The sequence below is a fragment of the Panthera tigris genome, chromosome B3 (assembly GCF_018350195.1).
Source record: "Panthera tigris isolate Pti1 chromosome B3, P.tigris_Pti1_mat1.1, whole genome shotgun sequence".
In the NCBI taxonomy this organism is placed as follows: Eukaryota; Metazoa; Chordata; class Mammalia; order Carnivora; family Felidae; genus Panthera; species Panthera tigris.
The window spans coordinates 62,624,416-62,646,201 of NC_056665.1; the positions used below are offsets into that span (position 1 = coordinate 62,624,416).

The following is a 21,786-nucleotide window of genomic DNA, read 5'->3' on the forward strand; positions in this document are numbered from 1 at the left end:
GGGACAGGCACCAGGTGTTTGGCTCCTAACTCAGTATCTGGCACAATGTAGGTATTCAATACATGAGAAATGGCCTGGGGACTCTCGCACTGAGAGTACGAGATCTGCAGGACACATTACTCTCTTGGCAACAACCAGCACCACCTCTGGACGCTGCCATAAACAGGCTGCTCAAGCAGCCCTTGCATTCCTGGTCTCTCCTCTCCTCAGCCAGATGCTCAAGAAGAAGACACGAGGGTCCCTTTGGATGTGTTTGATCTGAATGTCACCCACTAACAGCGCCAGACACACGTGTTCTCATGCTTCCTACAGATTTGCACCTGGAGTTTTTTCTGACAGCCTAGGCAGGCGGGAGGGTGCTTTGCTACCAGGCCGGGATCCACAGGGACCCGCACCTTGCACCCAGGGGACACCGCCAGTCGCTTCTAAAAGCTTCCGGCTTTCCTCCCCTCCGGTTTGTACGCTCCGTAATTATTCCGGCCATTCCCGAGAAAAAGAAGATAAAAGTCACTTTGGCGCCCCCTCTCTCCCTTCTAATAGAGCGGACTCAGGGACTCTCCAGCCCTTCCCCAGCTTGCGTTAGGAACGGAATCTGCTAGGACTATGGCGCTGCAATTGCGTTTCTGATTGGAGCCGGAATTTCGCTCGGCCCCTTGCAATGTTTCCAAGGGAAGGTTCGTACATTCGTGACCGTCCCTGGCAGCCGCCCAGCCCGGGACTTGGGGCTCCACTCGCCATTGGCCAGCCGTAGGCATGACGCGCTGGAGGCGGGGCCTCATCAGCTGTTTGCGGGATGCCCCGAGCGGGCGTATTTTGGAAACAATACCGCGCGGTGCACAGTGGCCTCCTCCCGCGCCAGCCCGCCAGCTGCCGCTGCCGCCCCTGCCAGCGCCTCCCGCCACCCGCCGCGGCCCGGTGAGCGCGCCAGCGGCCGGGGACCGGGCGGAGTTGGATCGCACCTCCTCGGGGAAGTGGGGACTGGAGTCGTGCTGCGCTTAGGGGCCCGGGAAGGGTTGGGCTGCGGGCGTGTGGGGTGACCATGAAGGACTGGAGCGCTGGGGTACGGGAACGGGGTACAGAACCCTCATCTAGTGCTCTGCTCCACGAGGGAACTTGAGGGTAGTAGCATTTAAGACCGCAAGCAGTTGGGTCCAGGTGGGTAGGGGAACCTGCGGCTCACTGCTGAGCAGACCTGGGCTCCCGCGAACGGCCCTGCCTCTGGATCTGACTTTGGGGTAGGACAGGGAGTTGTGGGGCGTCCTGCCTCCCTGCGGAGTCTGAAGGCTCCTCTCCTTAACAGCTGGGCTCTTTCCCTCCTTCCCAATTGAGTCTGGGCGCCAAGCCCCCGAGTGCTCGTCACGCTGGACCCTGGCGCGGAGCCCTGGCATCACGACTCGGAGGCTGAGACTCTCTCCTGGAGTCACCCAGGTCTGCTGTGTGTTGTGTGGGTGCGTGAGTGTGTATGCTTGTATGTGTGCGTTCCTAAATTTTAGCTCTTGTCGAAGTTCAGAGTGCGTGGCTACTGCCTTCTCCTGGGAGGAGGAGTCTTAAATTCAGCATCCCTGTTAGAGCCCTTAGTGGCTGGGATGGCTCCAGAGCGCTTTGGTTCCCCTTGCTAGGAATAAAGCCTTCCCAGGCAGTCCTCTCAGGAAGTGTGCTCCTCCTACCAGTTTGGACATCACCTCCTCAGCAAGGGGAGAAGAGGGTCTCTTTGCCTATCCCAGTTTACACTTGACCTTGCCCAGCTCCCCTCTGGAGGCTCCCACTTACAGAAGAGCCACCTGCAGTTCCTGTGGAGAATGGGTAGGGTCCTCAGGGCTTGCAAAGACACACCCTATGGCTGCATTTCCCCCACAGTCCAGTCCAGGCAAGGCTTGAACTTTGGGGCTTTGCTGGGAGGAGGAGGGGGAGGGGGAGGTGGCTGGCTTCAAAGGAAGAACCAAGACAATGACTCCTGCTTGTGATTAGCTTTGGAGGGCCTCTTCTTAGGCTGGGATTGCCAGCTTGTAGAGAGAAGGTTGAGGGCCAGAGGGGAGCCCCTGCCAGGTGACTGGCAAGATAGCGCTCGGTCCTTTCAGCCGGAAACTTTGTTTCCTGGTGCTGATAAGCTGAAGATCTCCTACCCTTCTTTGGGAAACACTTCCCAAAGAACACCACATGCCTGTGTTGCCATCCGAGTGGGCGTCTCCTCACCAGGGAAGAGGACAAAGATAGGATCACACATTGTTCATGGACTGGTTGGGATGGAGGGAGTTGAAGCAAGCACCTCAGAGAGAGCTTGCATTTGGGAAAGCCAAGATTCTGAATTTAACTGAGATTCCTTTAAGTACTTTACCAAGCCACAGACCATTTGGCTTGTTCTTCAAAGGCAAGAGATGGAGAGACAAAATTCCCAGGGGATCGCTCAGTGAGTCTGGCAGTGACAAACAGTGTCCCTCTGTATCCTTAACCATTCAGGTAGTTGCTGCTTCGGGCTGCCCCAGGGGTCCTAACAGGTTCCTCCTGTGTGTGTAGGGGGCTGAGTTGGGAGCTAAAGATGCTGGGTGGCTCCAAACTCAGACTTCCAAGAGCCATCAGGTGGAGCAAGAGGAACTTCTTTATCACCAAGAAACTCATGCCAACAACCTGAGTAGTATACAGGCGGTGAGTGAGGTCACAGAAAGAGGGCTGAATTTCACTTCCTTCTGTGAGGAAGGTTATACCAATCTCACGTTCAGCGCTGACAGGAATGGTAGGCTGTGGGAAAAGAAGATTGAAGTCATGGAGACTCGTGAGTAGTCATGGAGGCTAGTGAGCTGGGGTGGGGGAGGCTGGCCACCTGCCGGATGTTGGACCTACCATCTAGGCCAAGCTGTGGTGGGCAGACAGCTCCCCTTTGCTGTGAGGGCAGTGTCTAACTTGGGTCTTTCTGCCCTTTCTTCCAGGACACACTCTTACCACAGCGTGGAGCCTGTTTGTTGTGTTGAGCAAGCAGGGGGTGGAGACTAGAGGAGATGGGCAGCTGGGCGGGGCCTAGCAGGTTTGGAGGGAACCTGGCTGCCCTCGGATTGCTGGCTTTTGTTTTTGCTGCTGAGCCTGGAGCTCAGCTCAGACTGGGATGAGAGCTTGGTGGTTACTTCTCAGGGCAGTGAGTGAGTGAGTGAGTGTGTGTGTGTGTGTGTGTGTAGTGACCACTGTGTGTACAGCCAGTCACAGCACCCTCTGCCCTCCCACAGCCACTCGCAGGGCCTAGTCTTGTTGACATTTCCCCGGGTGTCCTGAGTACTTGCCGTGGTTAATCATGCCTCTGCTATTGCTCAGAGTCAATTGCAGTCAGACTTCATGACCAGAACCAGCCCGGGTCAGAAGAAAAGGCCAAGGTGGGAGTGGCTCTGGGAAGGCCCAGGGAGGAGGTGTGGAGCCTCCTTGAGCAGTGAGGCAGGCCACATTTGGGGAGGGTGTCATCCTCAGTGGTACTTTATCACCAGGTCGTTTGTCATCAGTATCGGGCCCCACTTCCCCCAGGTAGAAGGGAAAGGAGAAAGGAAAGGGGGAGTCCTTCAGGTTCGGCCTTGGGGCAGGGGACAGCACCCCAGATGCCTGCATTGCACCCCAGCAGGGGAGATGGAGCCGCCTCAGTGTGTGGAGGAGCTGGAGGATGATGTGTTCCAGCCAGAGGATGGGGAGCCGGGGACCCAGCCTGGGAGCTTGCTGTCTGCTAACCTGTTTGCCCAGAGCCAGCTGGACTGCCCCCTCAGCCATCTGCAGCTCTTCCCTCTCACCCACTGCTGTGGTCCTGGGCTTCGACCCACCAGCCAGGAAGACAAGGCCACCCAGACCCTCAGTCCGGCCTCCCCGAGTCAGGGTGTCATGCTGCCTTGTGGGGTGACCGAAGAACCCCAGCGACTCTTTTATGGTGAGTGCTCTTAGCCTCAGGACTCCTCCCATAGAGACTGGGGGAAAAGAGGGGACTTCCCCTCCCCAAACCTGCGCTTTGTTATTTCCTTCCCCAATTGAGCCGCAGGGGCTATTGATTCCTCGACTCTTGTCACCGTGCTTCTCTGCTTGTTCATGCTCTTCACCTGTGCTCCATGGGCACCAACAAAGGCAAATTGCTGTGCCATTATTTCTGCCTTTTTGTCCCTTTCTGCAGGGATCCTTGGGTCCATGGTGTCTTCTTGGGTCGGAGAGGGGGTACCTGGGCCTCAGCTTTTACATCTTGTGGCCAGTTGCATGGCCCAACCTTTTGTGTCCTGGTAGTGCTATGCCTTCTGCCAATTGGCCAACATTGCCCTGGAGAGGGTTACGGGATCTGTGACTCGCTGTTGACCCTGAAGGGAAAAACCCAGCCCTTTCTGGGAGGGAAGGTTTTTGAAGGCACAAGGTGTCACTTGGGACTTTCTGGGCTTTGGAAGGGGAACTGGAGAAAGAGGTTGGGCCTGCCAGGGCTCAGTGCCAGCAGAGGGGCTGTTTCCAAGGCTCGATCAGACAAGACCCCTTCATTTGTGGTCTTAAATGGTTTGTTTTATGAGTAACATGTCCCTCCTCTGGCAAAGGCACAGTGTTAGACACTCAGTCTTCTTTCTTCTTTTAGCACAAAGCTTATGGAGGGAGAAAAAGGGTTCAGAAGCTATCTTGCTATGTCTGATGGAGCATATTGAAGAGACGCTACAGTTATTCCTGGAGGGAGCTACCCCGTAGTTCTTTCGGGAGTCTGGGAAGATGGATAAGGCCGGCCCGGCCGGCAGGGAAGAAGGAACAGAGGGAGGAGGCAGGCGGGCACCCCTAGCGGCAGCTCGATTGCCAGCATTTGGTTAGGGTGCAGCGCTGGTCTCGAGGTCTTGCGGTCTGGCCTGGGGCTCCTCCAGAGAGGAACTTGGCTATCCAATGGGTTTGAGGAGTTTTCTCTCCCTAGTTTTAGTTCCATTGCCCAGGGCTCCAGGACCTGAGCCCAGCCAGAGGCAAAAGCGAAGGCACATTTTGGTTTTCTCTTTCTCTCCCTTGCTTTGCTCAACCTAGGAACTCTAGAGAACTGCCTCCAGTGCTTTTCCAGAGTAGAGCTTCAACCTGCTACTGCATGAAAAATAAATTGTGGTCAAGCGTAGCTTGGTAAATAAGGACAGAGGGCTGGCAAGTTCACCCACGCATATTACTTCTGCCCTGGCACTGCCTGTGACTAGAGAACTACAGGGAAGGCTAGGACCATTCTCTCCTGTTCTCTGAGTATCAGCTTTTCAACGCTTGGGTAACAGGCAGGTTAGGCTACCCAAACTGGGTGGAGCACCCCGATAAAGTCTCAGCCAGGAGTGTTAGGCATGGGGTAGGTGGTACAGTCGTGGAGAATGCTGAGATGTGGGCCCTCTGTCTTTGCAGGCAACGCTGGCTACCGGCTCCCTCTCCCTGCCAGTTTCCCTGCAGGCTTGCCCCTTGGTGAGCAGCCCCCTGAAGGGCATTGGCAGCATCGAGCAGAGGTACAGATTGCCCGAAAGCTTCAGTGCATTGCAGACCAGTTCCATCGGCTTCATATGCAGCAAGTAGGCATGGGGGCTTGGGGCGGGGGGAGAGTCTGCTGGGGCTGGGGGGCCAGGACCTGCCTCAGCAACTCTGTCTCTGCCAGGCCTCGAGGATATGGTCCCAGAGTTTTAGCCTCAGCTATTATGATCCCCGTGAATTGGATGGGCCCAACTGGCCGAGCACACTTGCCCTCATCTCTGAGCTCCACCTTGGTTACCTGCCCTCTGTCAGCTCGGGCTTCATGAAAGCGATTTGTCCCACGGTTTGTCAAGAGACACTACAATCTCTCCTAGGGCCTGGGGTGGCTTTCCTCAGCCTTGCTCAACACACTGTGTCTTCTTGAGGCCAGGTTGGAAGATTGTCCCTCACAGTCCCGAGGGGAAGATTTTCAGGGTGCTGCAGTGAAACTGGACGGTTGGGGGTGCCTGGCCGAGGTGCAGCGGGGAACTGGGTAACCAAGGCCGAGGGATGGGCCTGAGTGGGGGAAAGTGGTGGAACCGGTTGTAACCTGACACTTTCCAGCTGGGGAGGCTGCTCCTCATTGTCTCTGTCTGGGAACCGGGACCTGGGACTCTGGAGAGTGAACCTCGGAGAGGCTCTCCAGACTGGCGGCCGGGTGCTTGGCCGGCAGCCTGGCACCAGCCCCGCCAGGGCGGAGCATCGCGTGTCAGTCGAGCATGTGGCAGAGTCCATCAACAAAGGCGGCGGCTGGCAGGCTCGTGCTGGAGGAGCCCTCCGTGCCACGGGCTGGAGGCTGCCCTGCTCTGCAGCCGCTGTCTGGGCCGGCCCCCAGACACTTAACCCTTCCTCTCTGGGCTGGCTTTCTGGATGGCTGCCAAGGCAGGGAGAGGAGCCCAAGCTGAATCTGTGCTAGTACAACCACCACTGAAGCAAAGGCACACCACCTGGAAATGAACATGTTCCCCACCTCTGGGACTGTCCCAGCAGTGTGTGTGTGTGTGTGTGTGTGTGTGTGTGTGTGTGTGTGTGTGTCTGGAAATCAAGAGAATAAATATCTCATCACTCTTGGGCAGACCCTGAGGTTAGATGGGTAACTTCAGGGGATCAGAGTAGGTTTGACTTACGGGCCAAACCACTGCCAGCACCAGGAGAAAGAGAAGTTGTCTTTTGGTCTCCTGGTCTCCTGAGAACAGACCGCCGGGGGTTAGATATGGTTAGTGCCTTCTGCCAAAGAGTTCTGAGGGAAATCTAGGGCTAGACCTGGTCCTGGTCAGCTCTCCCAGTCCCTCAGTGATCTGGAAGAGAGAGTGGCCCTATGTTTAGATAATAAGGCAGCTTAGCCTCCTCCTTTGGCCCCACGCTCCAGTCCCCAGTCCCTCCACTAATTGTTTTCTGGAAACTTGGCTTTGAGTCTCCCCTTCAGTCCACGTGTGGACTCACTCTGATTCTGGATTTCCGGCTCTTGGCCTTCTTCCTGCCCATTCACTCTAGCCTGGTTGTACAGGCCGATGGCTGAGACCAGCTCACAGCTTCCAGTCCCGGTGCTGGAGCTGCTAGAGGACACGGGAGCTGTGGGTCTCCTGGACTCATCTACAGGAGTGTCTGGAAGGTAGCTTTCTTCATTCCCAGTGGACCTCATCTCTCTCAACAGTTGTTTCCCAGAATATTCCTCCCTCCATTGGTGAGTCCCTGTAGGCTTGGTGGCAGGCTGGGAGGATAGGACTAGAACATTGCCCAGGGCCCTTTCTTGCTAACTCAGTCCTGAAAGAGAGGAGACGGTCCTCATCCCAAGGTCTGACCCTGCTCTTTGCAGCTTGGCATCATTTCCTCCAGTCCAGGGCTGCCTCTCGGAGGGCAGCTTTCAGCTATCAGCCAGAGCCACCCCAGCCTGGGGGAGGGGCAGAGCAGCAGAGCTGAAGGAGAACCGTGTCTCCTGCTCTGCACCTCACCCCAAACTGGCTCCTGAGTTCCCTGTGCCCCTCCCCCTCCTGCCTGCTGTCTACTCCTACCTCACAGTGGCAGGAGGCTGGTCAGCTAAGCCTTTCCAGCCCAGAGCTGGTTTTCCCAAATTTTCCATTACAGAGAGAACCAATCTTTTTGTCTGTGGAATCCTCTTGCTTTTAACCCTGTCCTCCCCACTAACCCTGCTCACAGACCTTCTCCAGGAGCTCATCCTGCAGAAAGGGCTAGGATGCTAGCCACAGGCAGATGGAACACTGGCACGCAGAGGAACTTTTAGTAGCTAGTTTTGTTTTGTTTTTTTCTTTTTTTAAGATTATTTATTTGGGGGGGGGGCGCGCGAATGCGCGTACACAAGAGTGGGGGAGGGGCAGAGAGAGAGAATCCCAAGCAGGTACTGCACTGTCAGTGCAGAGCCCAACATGGGGTTCAGGGCTCTGGGCTCAAGATCATGACCTGAGCTGAAATCAAGAGTCAGACGCTTAACCCGCTGAGCCACCCAGGCAGGCTCCCCTTAGCAGCTAGTTTTAAGAAGTGAGTCATTTTCTGACCTTGATTATTACATAAACCAGTCTACTATTTCATATCTAGAAAGTGCTGTTGTGACTCTTACATTCTTTTATTTTCTTTCTCTATTCCCTTCCCTAATCTTTGCAGGCAAAGAAACTGAGTTACTAGGATTTTTAAATTTAAGCCTCTAGGCTTTGAGTCCAAAGTCAGAAGGCCCAGATTTGAATACCAGCCCTGCCACCTGCTAGCCATCAGGAAGGCACTTGACCTTGCCAAGTGTAGCACCTCTTCTGTAAATTAGAGCTAATACCACAGAATTTTATTGTGAGGATTAAGTGAGAAAATACCAATGAAAGTTCCAGAGACACAGTGGGTACTCTTTAATGCTAGTTTCCTTTTGTCTGTCTATAAGCTTGATCATCTCTTACATTTGTTCTTGTCAGTTCACAGTGCTTTTCCCACTGCTCCCACCAGGCTGATCCCTTAGCTGCCTGCCCTGAGCTCCCCTCCACCTGCCCTGCACAGAGAAATTGGTGTCCATGCTGTTCAGTTGTAGGACTCAGCCTCACTTGTTTCTCCTCAAAGAATGGTCATTCCTCATCATTATAGGCTGAGTTTAGAAAGCCAAGAAACACAACTCAAGAGGCAGTAAGACGTTGAGTGGGCTTGGCCATTTCCTTTCTCCTTAGATCTGGAATGGTGTCCAAAGACCAGACCGTGGCCATTGGTCCCTGAGTCCTGTAGGGAGTGTGAGCTCCCACTTTTTGTCCCTGGTTACGGACCTCAGTTATTCTTTTTCTGTATCAGGGGAAGCCTTCTTCCTAGGAGATGTGGACCAGAGGGGGTGGGGGTGGGGTACGATGACCAGGTAGTGCGTTGTAGGATGGCATTATGGCAAATTGAGTGCCATGACCTCAGATTCAAATGGTTGCAAATTCCACTGGATGTCAGTTTTTGCTGGCCATAAGCCCTCCCAACATGCTTCCTAGGGAGCATACAGGATGGGCTTCTAGCCCCATTACCCAACTGATCAGTTCTGGGTGGCTCCAGTAGATGGAAAGGCAAGGATTTGAAGGCAGAAGATCAGTGTCAGTGAGGTGCTTGCTGTCAGCTCTTTGGGTCTCCAAAGCAGCAAGAGAGGTGGAGGCCAAGTGATTGGAAGCAAAAGCCTTTCCAAACCGGGTCACATGCCCCATCTTCCTTTGACTGGGCCAGGAATAGAACTTTCCTCTCTTTGTTGCTCTGTAGCAGGTGACTTCTTGTGGTCTGCTGACCATGGTCTGCCTTGACTCAGGCTCTGTGAAGGTGCCCTGGTGTTTTTGTGTCTATCCAGCTTCAGCAGCAAAGAGGAGGTACAGGTTTGCTCCCTTACTGTGTTCACGGGCTACTCTGGCCAGAAGGTGTGGGTTCTGGTTTCTTTTCATTCCACCTGCCATGGTCTCCTCCAGCATGGGCCTAAGAATGGATAGTAGCTGCTGCTGTCCTCTCTTGTTCCAGCAGCGCTATCTTGAAATTTATGGAGGGTATTTCTGGGCAGTGTTAAGAACCCAAGAATCCTCAAAACAAGTAGCTACTGTAAACCATTGAGTGAGTAAAGCTACAGGAGCATTGGAATTCTTTAAGTCGGAAATGGCTTTTTCACTTGGACCAAGAGTGGTTTCATTGAGAATAGTCAGATTTGGAAAGTCTTTGAATAGTAATTAGACTTTCTGGAAAATGCCATCTGAGGAAAATTTCAGCCACTCACTAAAAACTATCTTTAGTTGTAATATCACAGAAAGGATCCTAGACTTAGAGGCAGACCTGAGTTCAAATCCTACCTCTGTCACTTATGAGTTCTGTGTCCATGGGCAAATCACTTAACTTCTCTGAGCCTTCATTTCTGATACCCAGCAGAGCAGATGTGAAAGCCCATTGGAGATTATAATACATATAACTATTAAGGTGTGGGCAGTTTAACACTTTGGGAAATGTGTCAAAAGATGATGTTAGGATTTTGCTTGGACCTGTCTTTATAGTTCTCAGGGAGCTCATTTGGAAGTTGTACCCAGAGTGGTGTTTACATCTGCCAACAGTCTGGATCCTTTGTTCAGGGTGCCCTTGAGTGCTTCCTGACCCTTTGGGATGCCCTCCTTTTTGCTGAGTGGTTTTGGGGGCTCAGGCTGTGGCTAATGAGGTTGTTCAGGCCCTAGATGTGGCAGCCCGGGCAGGAGCCCCAGAGATTTGACCTTAAAGTGGGAAGGTCTCTGTGGAGCCAGCCTCTGTTCCAGCAGTGGGAGGTCTACCTAGGAGGGCGCCTGGGGAAGAGTGAGACTGGGGGAGGGGCCGTGGAGGGCCTCTGTGCGTGAGAGCCAGGCCGGGGCTTGGGGGCCCTGTGTTTGCTCTGTGGCTGGCTCTGTTTATATCGCTCACTATATTTAGCTTCTGAGTCATCAGCGTGGCTGACTAGAGGCCGAGTTCCCCACACAACTCTGCACCTGACTACTCTCTCTTCCAGGAGAAGGGCCTTGTAGTTCCGGATAGTTCACTCCCTCCCCACCAAAGCCAGGCCTTGGGAATGGGAGTTGTTTTTTTTTTTTGTTTTTTTTTTTTTCCTTAGGGGTGAGGGGGGGTGATGGGAGAGGAGGGGTTGGGAGAGGTACTAGAAAAGGAGAATAAAGAAAAATCTTTGGTTTGCCTTTGGATCATGTCTGGCAACCAAGAGGGCATGCTCCCTGACCAGAACGAGAACAGTCAGTGTATGTGGTGAGGAGGAGGGTCCAGCTTTCTTCCATGCTTAGCTTGCCTTGTCCTGGCCAGGGAACCGGCCGCAGGCAGGACAAGAACAGCCGGCTGCCAAGGCCCCAATTTGGGAGTCAGAGCCTTGGGGTTCCTCCTCCACAGCCTTGTGGATGTACAACGGATCTGCCACTCCTCAGTCCCCTCTCTCCCTCACTCTCGGCCAGAGCACACACCCCAGAGTTACTTCGTGAGTTCTTTAGAAGTTGTTCAGTAGTTCCCATGGAGGAGTTCTCAGGCTGCGGGAAGCCAGGTGAGGGCCCCAATGGTTCCCGCCCCCAGAGGCTGTGGAGATGCAGCACAAGGCTCTGGGGATGTGGAGGGGCACATAGCCCATCCCTCCTCTCCCACCATTCCCCAGTGGCTGAAGCCAGTGGCCTTCAATTGCATTAGAGGAAGCCCTCCTGTCTTCCACTGAGAACCGGCTGGCCCCAGGCTGCCGTTTCTTCCTTGAAGAAGGGATTGGTGTTGCCACGGTGGCAGTCGGTGGCTTCAACGTCCCCATAGCACTGCTGGCTGCGCTGAGGAAGCTCTTGGCGAGGGGTATTTTTTTTCTTTTTCCGTTTTGCCACGTTGCTCGTTCCTCCCGCGTCTGGGTCAGAAGCTTTCCGGGGCAGTGGGCCCCTGGACCCAAGGGGCTGCCCTGTGGGTTTCAGAATCCTTTGCTCAGCTTGGCAGCCTGGAATTCTGGGCCCAGCTGCCTCTAGCTGCCTTGGCCCATCTCAGAGTGAAAAGTCAGGGATTTCCCCAGGACTTCCTAAGTCTGTTGAGAAGATAGCGCGCTCCCGGGGCAGGCGCTCTGAGCACAGGGTGTTGAGGGAAGTGCTCGGCAAGGTTAAGTGGGGCCCGCGTTTTCCCTGTCCTCACTGTGGAGAGGGAGCTGCTCGGTGCAGCCACCAGGCCAAGGCCGTACATATACTTTTCTCGTTTGATCGCCACAGCAACCTCATACTTCTAGAGCCCATTGTCCCCATTTTATAGGAAACTGAGGCTCCCAGAAGGGAGACAGCGTACCTGAGTCACACTGTAAGTGGCTGCACTGGGAGCCATACAGCTCTGACTCATCCTAAAACCACGGTCTTCCCGCTACCTACCTCTGCTCTCAGCGGGAACCTCCTAGAAAACAAGAGCCTGAGGGACGCCCACTTACTGCCCTGACCCGGCTCTGCCTCCTGTAAAACTTGGTTCTCTGCTCTTGTTTTCTTCCCTCAGATTGGAAAATAATTGAGGACAGTTTACATCTTGCTCATCTTTACGTCCTTCGAAAGTCTTAGCTCGGTTGGGTACTCGATAGGAGCTTGCTGAATTGAACAAAAATATCTTCTCGACTTCTCTCAAGTGGAATTTTCCTGAAGTGTCTCTTATCTCTGTGTTCCTGTTCTCAGTGGCAAGGTTCTTTCCCTCACCTCCTGCCAGGGTGAGTTTAGAGTGTGACGGTAAAGGGAAGAGGTAGGAAAGCGTCACTTTGGGGAGTGCGTGTCTCCCTTAAAACAGCGTATATGAAACTCTGCATTTTAAAGAAACTGAGCGTGGTTTCTGAACATGATCTGAAGTTATCATTTCGGAGCAGTTTTGGCTTTATTTCTGTTTGATCTTCAGTTAGCTCTGCCTCTGAAAGGTCTATTTTTTCTGGTCCACAGCATCCTTACTAAATAGTTAATGATCTGGAAACAATGTCTTTAAGCATACTAGGGGAGCAGTTCAGTGGCGATTCTCTTTGAAAAGTTAGTACTGTTTTCATGATGCGACTAAACATACTGTAATCTTTTAGTGGAAAAATGTAGCTCTGGAGTCAGAGGCCAGGGGTCCAAATAACCTCCCCTCCCAACGGACTATGCTTAGGGTAATGTTTCCGAGCCTTTGTTTCCCCATCTGTAAAGTGGGATTGATCACGCCTGTCCTTCCTGTGTCCCCAGATCTTTGTGAAGAGCAAATGGAAAGATAGGAAAGTACTCTAAGTATGAGATATTATAAACTGCTGTCAGCTCAGTAAATTGCCACTGTTTCTTTCAAGCGGGGCCACAGCATAGATTTGCTCTTTCCTCTGTTCTTTGGGGTGGAATTAGCTTTTTGCTAGAGCATCTGGAACACCGGTGACACACAAAGCCCCCAGAGGGTGTGAATTGGATCCAGAGGGAGAGAGGCAGAGGGAGATTGTTATCCGGGGAGGGGAGGGAACGCTCTTTGTGCTTAGGGCAGAGGCCACGTGGGATGAAACAGAGTTTGATTTGTGTAATCCAACCTTGTCAGACACCACAGCCAGCTCTTTTAAAAAAAAAAAAAAAAAAAAAGAAGAAGAAAAAAAAGCCTTTTACTAGTTGGGCCTCTCCCCAGGCAAGAGGCTGATACTATCACATCAAGTACATCTTTAGACCTGGCCAGACATCAGTTGTTCCTGGCCTCAGACAAGTGGGTTATCTGGCGAGGCTGACTCTTCTGTAGTTGGTCCAGCGTGCACTTGTTGAGTACCTACTGTGTGTCCCTGCGAGTTCCCTGGTACACAGGATGCATGGCTGTGCAGTCACTTGCCGTACCTTGTGCACAGTGGGGGTAACTTGAACACTTGTCAGCTGATTGCCTTCCTCTGCCAGCCACAGCCAGAAAGCGGGCCGGGGTCAAAGAAGAACCCTAGGTCTCCACTGCCTGGCTGTGCTGTCTTAACTAGAGAAGATATTTTTATCCACTATATTGAGACCCTTTCCCTTGGACCATTCACCTCCATTTTTTCCCTCCATGCCTTGGTCTTACCCTCTGAACTCTGAATTCGAGGGCTTCTGGTGTAAGCTTAAATTCCCAGCAGTATCCCATCCCCTGTACCTCAGCCCCCTATCCCTGAGGGTACCCTGACTATGCATCCTTAGAACCCCCGCTTTTTTGCAGGTTCCCTGACTTAGAGGGGTGCGCAAGCTGAGTTTGGGAGAGTTGGGCCTTGCTCTGGGGTGGGGATGGGGCGTTGCATTCATTGATCTCAGATTCTATGCTCTGTGCTATGCCAAGTGCCTGAGAGTCAGAGGCCAAGCATACTCCTTCTTGCTTCCCCCTTCCTTTTGCCCTTCTCCTCCACACCTTCTCCTGGAAGGATCCGTGTTCTCTGGTGTCTTGGTGTCTTTGTATTCCTCATCCTGTTCAGTGAATGTCGATTTCCTTCCTCCTTACTATTTCTCTCCCTGGCCTCCCTTCGTGCCTTTTTTTCTCCTTTTGTTTAATTTTTTTAAATATTGTATTTATTGTTGTTCCTCATAACCAGGGGATTCTCTGATAGTCTTGGTATGAAGCAGCTTGCTTCATTTCAGAAAAGGGCCTTTTGGGGGCTGCCCTGTGACAAGAGAAGACCAAGCGGAATTTATGTGGCATCTGCTAGTGCCCAGAGAAGGGACTTCTGAGGCTGTGCACCGGTTACTAGACCCTGCTCTTGCTGGTCTCCAAGCCCACCCAGACCCTCCAACAGGCAGGCTTGACTCAGCTGAAGGTAATCGTGGATGACAAAATTCCCGTCACAGACCTTAGGGTCGGAAAGCACCTCAGTGGTTTCCAAATGCCTGTCTGTGGCCTGGCTGCCTCAGAACCACCTGGGAAGGATTTACCTCTGGCTTGGCCAAGTCATTATTCTGATGGGAAGAGATTGAAGGAGACCGAAAAAAAATACTAAGTCATGAAGTGTTTTCTTCTAGTCCATAGGATCACGAGTGATTTTATTTTCTCCTCTCTCATGTCTTGTATGTTCCAGTTTTTCTACAGTTAACATGTATTACTTTTATGACTGAAATATACAGTAAATGTTACTTCTGATTTTAAAAATGTCAACCCAGGGAATTTGTTCAAAGTACAAATTCCTGGACCCCTTCCATAGAGATTCTGACTAGCTGGTCTGGGTGGAACCCTGGGACTCTGTATGTATAATAGCTCCTCAGTGGATTCTGTGACAGTCAGGTTTGGGAACCACTGGTCTAATAACCGTGCCTGCATTTCACTTATTAGGGAAGTGAGGACTCACAGACAGGCTGGTGGGAAATCCCAGCCTACAGCCAGGTCCTCTGATTCCTGGCCCAGGGACCATCCACCGCCCAGTGCCTTCCTTGCTGATTCATGTACCCTGAGGCCTGTCACAGGCAGAAGCATGGGACCTGGGTCTTCCCGAAGGTGGGCCTATGTGCCCTGCCTCCTGTATCTAGGCCTGCCTGTGTCACCCAGCAAGACCTCAGCCTTCTATTCTGACAGGGCTCTCTGGCCCACAGCTGTTTCTGGGTCTCCCAACACCCCCAAATGATGGGAGTGAGAATGCTGCATTGCCTCATCCCCAGACGCCTCAGGCCCCAGGAAGTTACCCAGGCAGCAGGTGGCCTCCATTAGGGGAATTTGGGGGAAAACTGAGGCGTACATAAATGGGATTGGCCTAGGCCCCAAATCATAGAATTGTAATCTCCCTTCCTTGGCCATTGAGCTCTTTTGATATGATTTAGAGAAGGGGAGGAGAGAGAGTCTGCTTTGGCATAAAGAAAGGTATATGCTGGCACTCAGAACCTAATGATAATGGGTAAGGACATAGCTCTAGGGCCAGGTAGTCTGGATTTAGTTCAGTCCCTGCCACCGACTAGCCACGTGGCCAAGTTACCTAACTCTTTCAATGTTCTCATCTGTAAAATGGGGATGAGAGTATATAGCAACCTCATAAGGTTGTTGAGAAGGCCAAAGGAGTTTAATGTGTCTCCAAGTCCCCCGGGGATCTTGTCAAAAATGCACGTTCTGATTCAGTAGGTCTGCATTTCTAGTAAGCTCCCAGATGATGCTGAGGCTGCTGGTCCATGGACCACACTTTGAGAAGCAAGGACGTAAAACACTCAGAACACAGCCTGGTACATTCAGTGTTACTATTCTTGTCATGATCGTGGTTGTTATTGTTACTTGGCCTTTTCAAACAGGCACCTGAAGAGACTTGGAATTCCAGCAGACTGGCCTCTCTGGGGACCGGTGTTTTCCTGGATTTTCCTCCTGTTCCGCCAAATGACCTTTGCACCTGTCCTGGGCAGCAGCTGGGGGCGGGAAACAGGAGGAGGGGTGCTCTGCCCAGCTGCTGCAGGCAGGCCAGAGTCTTCAGGTTTTGCAGCTGAGTTCGTTTTCACGCTACTTTACTCTAACCAGATTTTGTTAAGCCGGGTGTGTTTCCTCTTTTTACTCATCTTTGTTTACAAAACACAAGGAAGCCATCATTCTCCTGCACAGTCTGCCAGGACTCCTCTGTGGCACACCCCAATTTCCCCTCCTGGCAGTAACTGCGACTCCAACTTTCTGGGTTGTTTTCCAGGCTTCCTTCCTTGGGGGAAAGGGGCATGCTGTTGCCCCACACAGTGGGGGCGTCCTCTTCACCTACCTTAGCAGGGCCCTGAGGTCGGCCTCAGTTGACATCTCACCTCCCTTCCCTTTGTGGCCTAAGGTAGGGTGAACGGAACCCGTGCTGTTTGGAACCCACATGGGTCCCCGGGGGAAAGTCCCGGAGGCCAGGGCCAGCCGTGCCCATGAAGCTCTGTGGGGGCAGGAGACCTGGGCTCACTTTCCATTCTGCCACTGACTTACCCTATGCTCTTCATCTGAGAGGAGTTGCCTGGTAGGGGCCGGGGCAGTGATTAAAGACAGCCTAAGAAGCGCCCCGGCTCTGCTGACGCTTCACACGAACATGCTCACTGCCACGGCCACTGAAGTAATCCAGGTCCAGCCCGTGCTGGCTTCCTCCTGCACACTAGCTTTTTATTCCCTTATCCACTGAGGACCCTGTGGAGAGGGCCCCCATCCAGTCCTCCTGCCTGGCAGACAAAGACAGCCTCTTCCAGCACCCCAGTCCCTTTGGGGCCTCCCCTAGCCCCCGGGGACATGGTACCTGTGTGGGTGGGGCACCAGCCGCAATCCTGAGAGCCACTGACCCCTGCCCTTTGCCCCCAGCTTCCCTGCCTGACAGTAGGACCTGGGATAACCCCCAGAGAGTAGTGTGCATTCTTTGTTTTTGTTTTGTTTTCAAGTATGTTCTTGCTTAACGTTTAATTGGCTCCAGTCAGTAGGAAAGCGCTCCAAGAGGGATTATTTATGGCTTACTGTCAAGAGCAGCTATAAAAAGGGCAGCACTGAGCTGGAGATGCTGGGAAGGGAGAGAGGGCAGGCACACAAGTGTGTGTGTGTGTGTGTGTGTGTGTGTGTGTGTGTGTGTCCATGTGTGTGCGTGTTTGCACTGGATGAAATCAGATTTTTGCTGCCTCAGCAGTGTGGTTTAAATTGAAGATTAACCCTTTGACCTTCACAGTGTCAAATCACTTGCAGATGGAGACTCCCCCCCTTTTCCCCCTTGTTCTCTGTGTTACTTTGGAGTTGGGGGAGGGAAGGGGCACTTCTCTTTCTTTCTGAAGAAAGTTTGTTGTTCGTGCAGCTGAGGTTTGAGGGGCTCAGGAGCCAATCTGATTAAAAGCAGCACTTGGCTAAACTCTGGAAAATCCTGCAAGCAGGGGAAAAAGTTTAATCCTCTTGTGCACAGTGCATAAAGAGCCTGGTCTTTTCTTTTTAATGTTAAAACTGCAATTGTTTTTGGAGCACTCAACTATCTCCCCCTCCTCATCAGCCACTCCTCCCATTCCCTCCCCCCTCCCCCAGGGTTTGCTGCACTGATAGGATTAAAGTGCTGCCCTCAGACTTGTCGATCTGCACTTTTATCAGGAATGATAAGGAGTCATCAAGGCTACAGGCTACATTTAGGAATTATGTTGATTTTTTTTTCCCCCCACTGCCTTCCAGCACCAGCAAAACCGCCGTCGAGTGTGGTGGCAGATTCTCCTCTTCCTACACAACCTGGCTTTGAATGCAGAAGAGAACAGGAATGGGGCAGGTCCCAGGTGAGGCTGGGCTGCCCTCCTCGCATGGGGCACCACAGGAAGGACATCAGCGAGGACTGAGCCCGCGTCTTGTGAAGTTTATTCATTGCTGTTTTGTGTTTGCATTTTAAAAGTTTCTGTGTACATAAGACGTACCCAAGTGAGACCTCTTTCCCTGTTCAGGACCTCACCAGGAATGAGGGCCTTTGTCAAACACTGTTGAAGTAGAGGCTGATGTGTCTGTGATGTGGGACCTCCCAAGGGCTCTGACAAGTCAAGTCTTCAGTGAGCCATTGAAGATGACCAGGTAGTGATGTTCTCCAGCGAGTGGACTGTAGTTTTCCCATAGGAGCTTGGTTAAGAAATTAGGAGACTGGATTAGACTCCTGGTTGCACCAAAACTATCAGCCTTCTACTGTGGACATGGACGGGGCCAAGACCTGACAGTCACACTGCCTTCAATCCCCCAGGGCCTCAGCCAGGGGCTTTCCAGCTGAGCAACTTCACTAGGCCAGTCCGCCAGCCCCGTATCTGGGTTCTCCTTTGGCCCAGCCAGTGCCTGCCCCAAGGGCTCAGGGATTCTCGCCCAGCCCCTGTCATCTCCAGCAAGACCTCAGGGAGGGTTGGGTTTCTCCAAGGACCCCCTCACATATGCCGCAAAATGAACCAAACTTCTGGGTAGGCCTCAAGTCTTACTTGGTCTCGCCCAGAGGCCCCAGGATTGGTCCCGAGGTGCCAAACCTCTGCCACCTCTAGCTGCCTGGGACTGGCTGGGTGTCAACCACGGATGAGCCACATAGCCAATGAACATGCCACAGACAGCAGCTTGTGCCTTCGTCAGCTCTTCTTTCAAAAGAGCCAGCCAACACACTGCTTTCCTCCCCCAGGATCAGCACTCTAGAGCATGAAGGGGCAGGATTACGGTGGGGCTGGGAAATGCGGTGGCCATCCCATCTATAATAGGAGTCAGCCCTCGAGGAACCCAGACCCCCTGGTTTCCTTGGAAACAACATACCTCCTCCCGCTTATCCCCATTCCTTTTTCACACCTAGTGGGATACAGGCAGAAGCCAGCACAGTGGCTTTGTCAGCTGAAATGTGTCTTTTAGAGTAACCGACAATGATTAGAGTGTGGAAACGGCAGAGCTGGGTACACGTTTCCTGTCTTCCTTCAGCTTCCAGCTAGGCCAGGAGGGCGTGCTCTGGAGCTCCGTGGGATCACAGCTGCCTCTGAACTTCCCTCCTCTCCCTGCTGTGGCACTAATGGAGAGAATTTAAAGCAGCCAGTCTAGCAGCTCTGATAGTAGATGCGGGGAATCTGGAAAGACACGGGGAATCTGTTAACCAGACACCGCAGAAATTAAATTATAATTTTTGCATATGTACGACAAGATAACATTGGTGCTAATGTGAAGCAAGGCCCAAAGAAAAGGCAGAGAAGACCTCAGGGCTCCCCAGGGAAATTGGAAGAGCCCAAGTAGACTCTTAACTCTAAACAAGTCCAAGCTCCTCCAGTTCTACAGAGAGGAGGTCTTCAGTACTGTTGAAGGAAGCATTAATCTACTGGATGTACAGTTGGGCAGGTTGTTCACTGCACAAGGGCACCTGCAGAAGAAGAGAATAGATGCTAAAGTCCAGCTCATGCTCTGCCCGCCAGGCTACATGCCCTGGTGTCAGGCTATGTCTGCTCAGAGGAAGGGGTGCCTTTCCTAATTTGCACGAAGGTGCCATATGGGCTCACAGTGGCCCTGAGGTGAAGGACCTCAAACTGTGCATTAGCCTTTGTTTTGTTCTGCTTGGATGTTCTGAGGTATTACCTCTTCTTGGCTAGAATTCCATTCTCAGGGTGTGTACCATGGTTTGTCTGCTAAGAAGATGGGTTCCTGCTTACAAGAAGGAGCCCAGGGAACAGGTGAAGACCGGCTCTGGGACACGCTGACTATTGTGAAATGCAGCCTTTCTTGCGTGTCTCCACGCCATTTTATGATGTGCATCGGACATGTGTCGTTTCCCCCCCTCTCCTGGACCGAGACTATGACGGGCAGGGTGCTGATGTGTGCTCCAGTGGCACACATAAGAAAACCACGATTATTTCTGCCAGCCGCTTTGAACCCCTCCTAGTAGACTTCCCACCTAAGCTGAATGAGAGAGCAAAGAAATAGTCTAGGTGCCGAGAGGCAAAGCCATCAGCTTCAGAGATCTTGCTGGCCCAGGCCGGATGTCCTGTGGCCTGCCCTGAGAACTGAGCCCAGAGTTTGACAAGCCCACCTGAACATTGAGCCTGGGGCCAGGTGGAGGGTGGTCTGACTAGCTGTCTCCATTTTAGGTGATGCCAGGAACTAGCTCACTTTCCTAAGCAAGCTGGGGCAAAATTTTAAACCCCTCCTTCCTCTTCCCCAAAAAACACCCAGGAGGTAAATAGCCCCAGGAAGGAGAGAGGTTCCTCCTGACTGGCTGTTTTTAATTGGCCTAGTGATCTAGACTGGCCCCTTCCCCCTCGGCCTGCTGAGTTGGTCTGAACATTCCTCAAGACCAGCCTCAGGAGACACATCCCTCCCTCTGGGCCCCCTTTCCCCATCCCCCCACCCCGAGGAGCATGGCAGTGTGTAGTTAGGGGGTGGAGAATCAGATTTGGAGGGAGGGAGACTCTGACCTGCCTCCTGACCTGTAACCAGCTGAAGACTTATGGAGTTGTTGTGGTTTGCCGAGGGTGAGGGGTGGGAGAGGGGCTGGAAATGTTCCTTTCATTATAGAAAAGCCCTGGAGGGAGGAAGCCTGATATTCAGGGTCAAAATAGCCCTTCTAATTCAGAACCCTAGAGTAGGGGTTTCTGGAAGCTGGTAGACAGAACTGGGAGAAAACCCCACCCAGGCCAGACATCTGACCCCTTCAGTGGGTTGGAGGACCTGAACTGGCCTCTCTGCCTTTGCCTGCTTCAAAGTTTGGGCTGCTGGAGAGCTGTCCCCGTGGCCTTTTCTTGCTTAGTCCAAGGGAGCGAAAGATCACCTCCCAGTGACCTCTCCAAGCCCTGAGGGGTGTGGGTCTGTGTCCAGAACTTACGTGTCAGGCGTGCTCAGAGGGACCCAGCTGACTTGTCTCACTGCCCCCAGTGGCCCAGCCTCATACAAGGATGGCTCCAGCCGGGGCTTGGCAGGGAGGGGCTTGTTTGGGATGGTCAGCCAGGGCCTCCACCGGAAGCTGGAGAGCCACTGTGCCTGTCCTGGTCAGCAAGGAGCACACTGAGAGCTGGCAAGCTTGTGTCGTCTGGTAGACTTGATGAAGAGGGGGTAAGGAGAGTGGAGAGCAGCAAAAACAGAAAGACTTCTGCCTTCACGGTTCAGCGGGGCTTCTGGGAATCAGTGTTCAGCCTGGGCTGCAAAAAGCTACAGGGCCCTCTGGGTGCTGAACCCTGGCTGGACTCGGTCCAGGAAGGAGTTAACTTATCAGCCTTCGAGGCTTGTGGGCACACTGTGGGCAGGGGGCACATCGGCTGGTGGGGACTTTGAGCTTTGAGGGAGTAACACAGAAAGCCGAGCTCTTCCATAGATGCACCAGCCTTGCAAGCACAGGTGCTGAGAACAGGCTCCGGGTCTCCCCGCCCCCCCACCTCCCCACACCCCCGCTGCCTGCACAAGTGGCCAGCGCCTCTCCCTCCTCTGTGAGCATTGCCCAGTGGGCTGCCCCATCCCTTGGTCCACAGGGGCTGCAGGGGGAGACCCAGTGAGAATGTAGCATTTTGCCCAGCCCAGGTTAGTTGTCCTGGGCTCTAGGCACTCTGCCTCTGAGAAAGAGACAGGGAAAGAGAGGGAGGGGAATGGGGATCCGTTGTTTTTTAACCTGTACAGAGTATTCGGCTTTATGTTCTTCACATGCGTATATGTGTGTGTGTGTGTGTGTGTGTGTGTGTGTATATTTTCCCCCATCAATTGGTACAATTTTTAATAAAACCATTTAAAGCAGAGCTGGTCTTTCTTTTTCATGGTGTGGTAAAAATGCAAGGGGATCTGTCAGGGAATTAGATTCTTGTCCTGAGTTACCCCCAGTCTCCCTGCTTTTGTCAGGACTTCCTTTCGACTCTGCGAGTGGACAAGAGCCATGCTGACCTCACCATAAGCAGCACAGGGAAGGCCTCATGAGGTGGAAAAACGAGGGAGGGGTGGGGGGGAGGGGCGGAGTGAGGAAGCTTTGGATCCAGACCTGGCTTTGGATCTGGGTCCAGCCTTCTGCAGGATGAG

The 21,786-nt window shown here is 52.9% G+C and overlaps 1 protein-coding gene across 1 annotated transcript; it reads left to right on the plus strand.

The window, feature by feature from the left end:
* Nucleotides 1–793: 793 nt before the first annotated feature.
* BMF (Bcl2 modifying factor) lies at nt 794–21,464 on the plus strand. The gene is given in 7 exon segments (XM_042989170.1): nt 794–858; nt 860–915; nt 1,301–1,339; nt 1,342–1,428; nt 3,599–3,895; nt 5,353–5,513; nt 17,476–21,464. Coding segments are annotated over 7 exon segments (807 nt in total). The 3' UTR covers nt 17,578–21,464.
* Nucleotides 21,465–21,786: the final 322 nt, after the last annotated feature.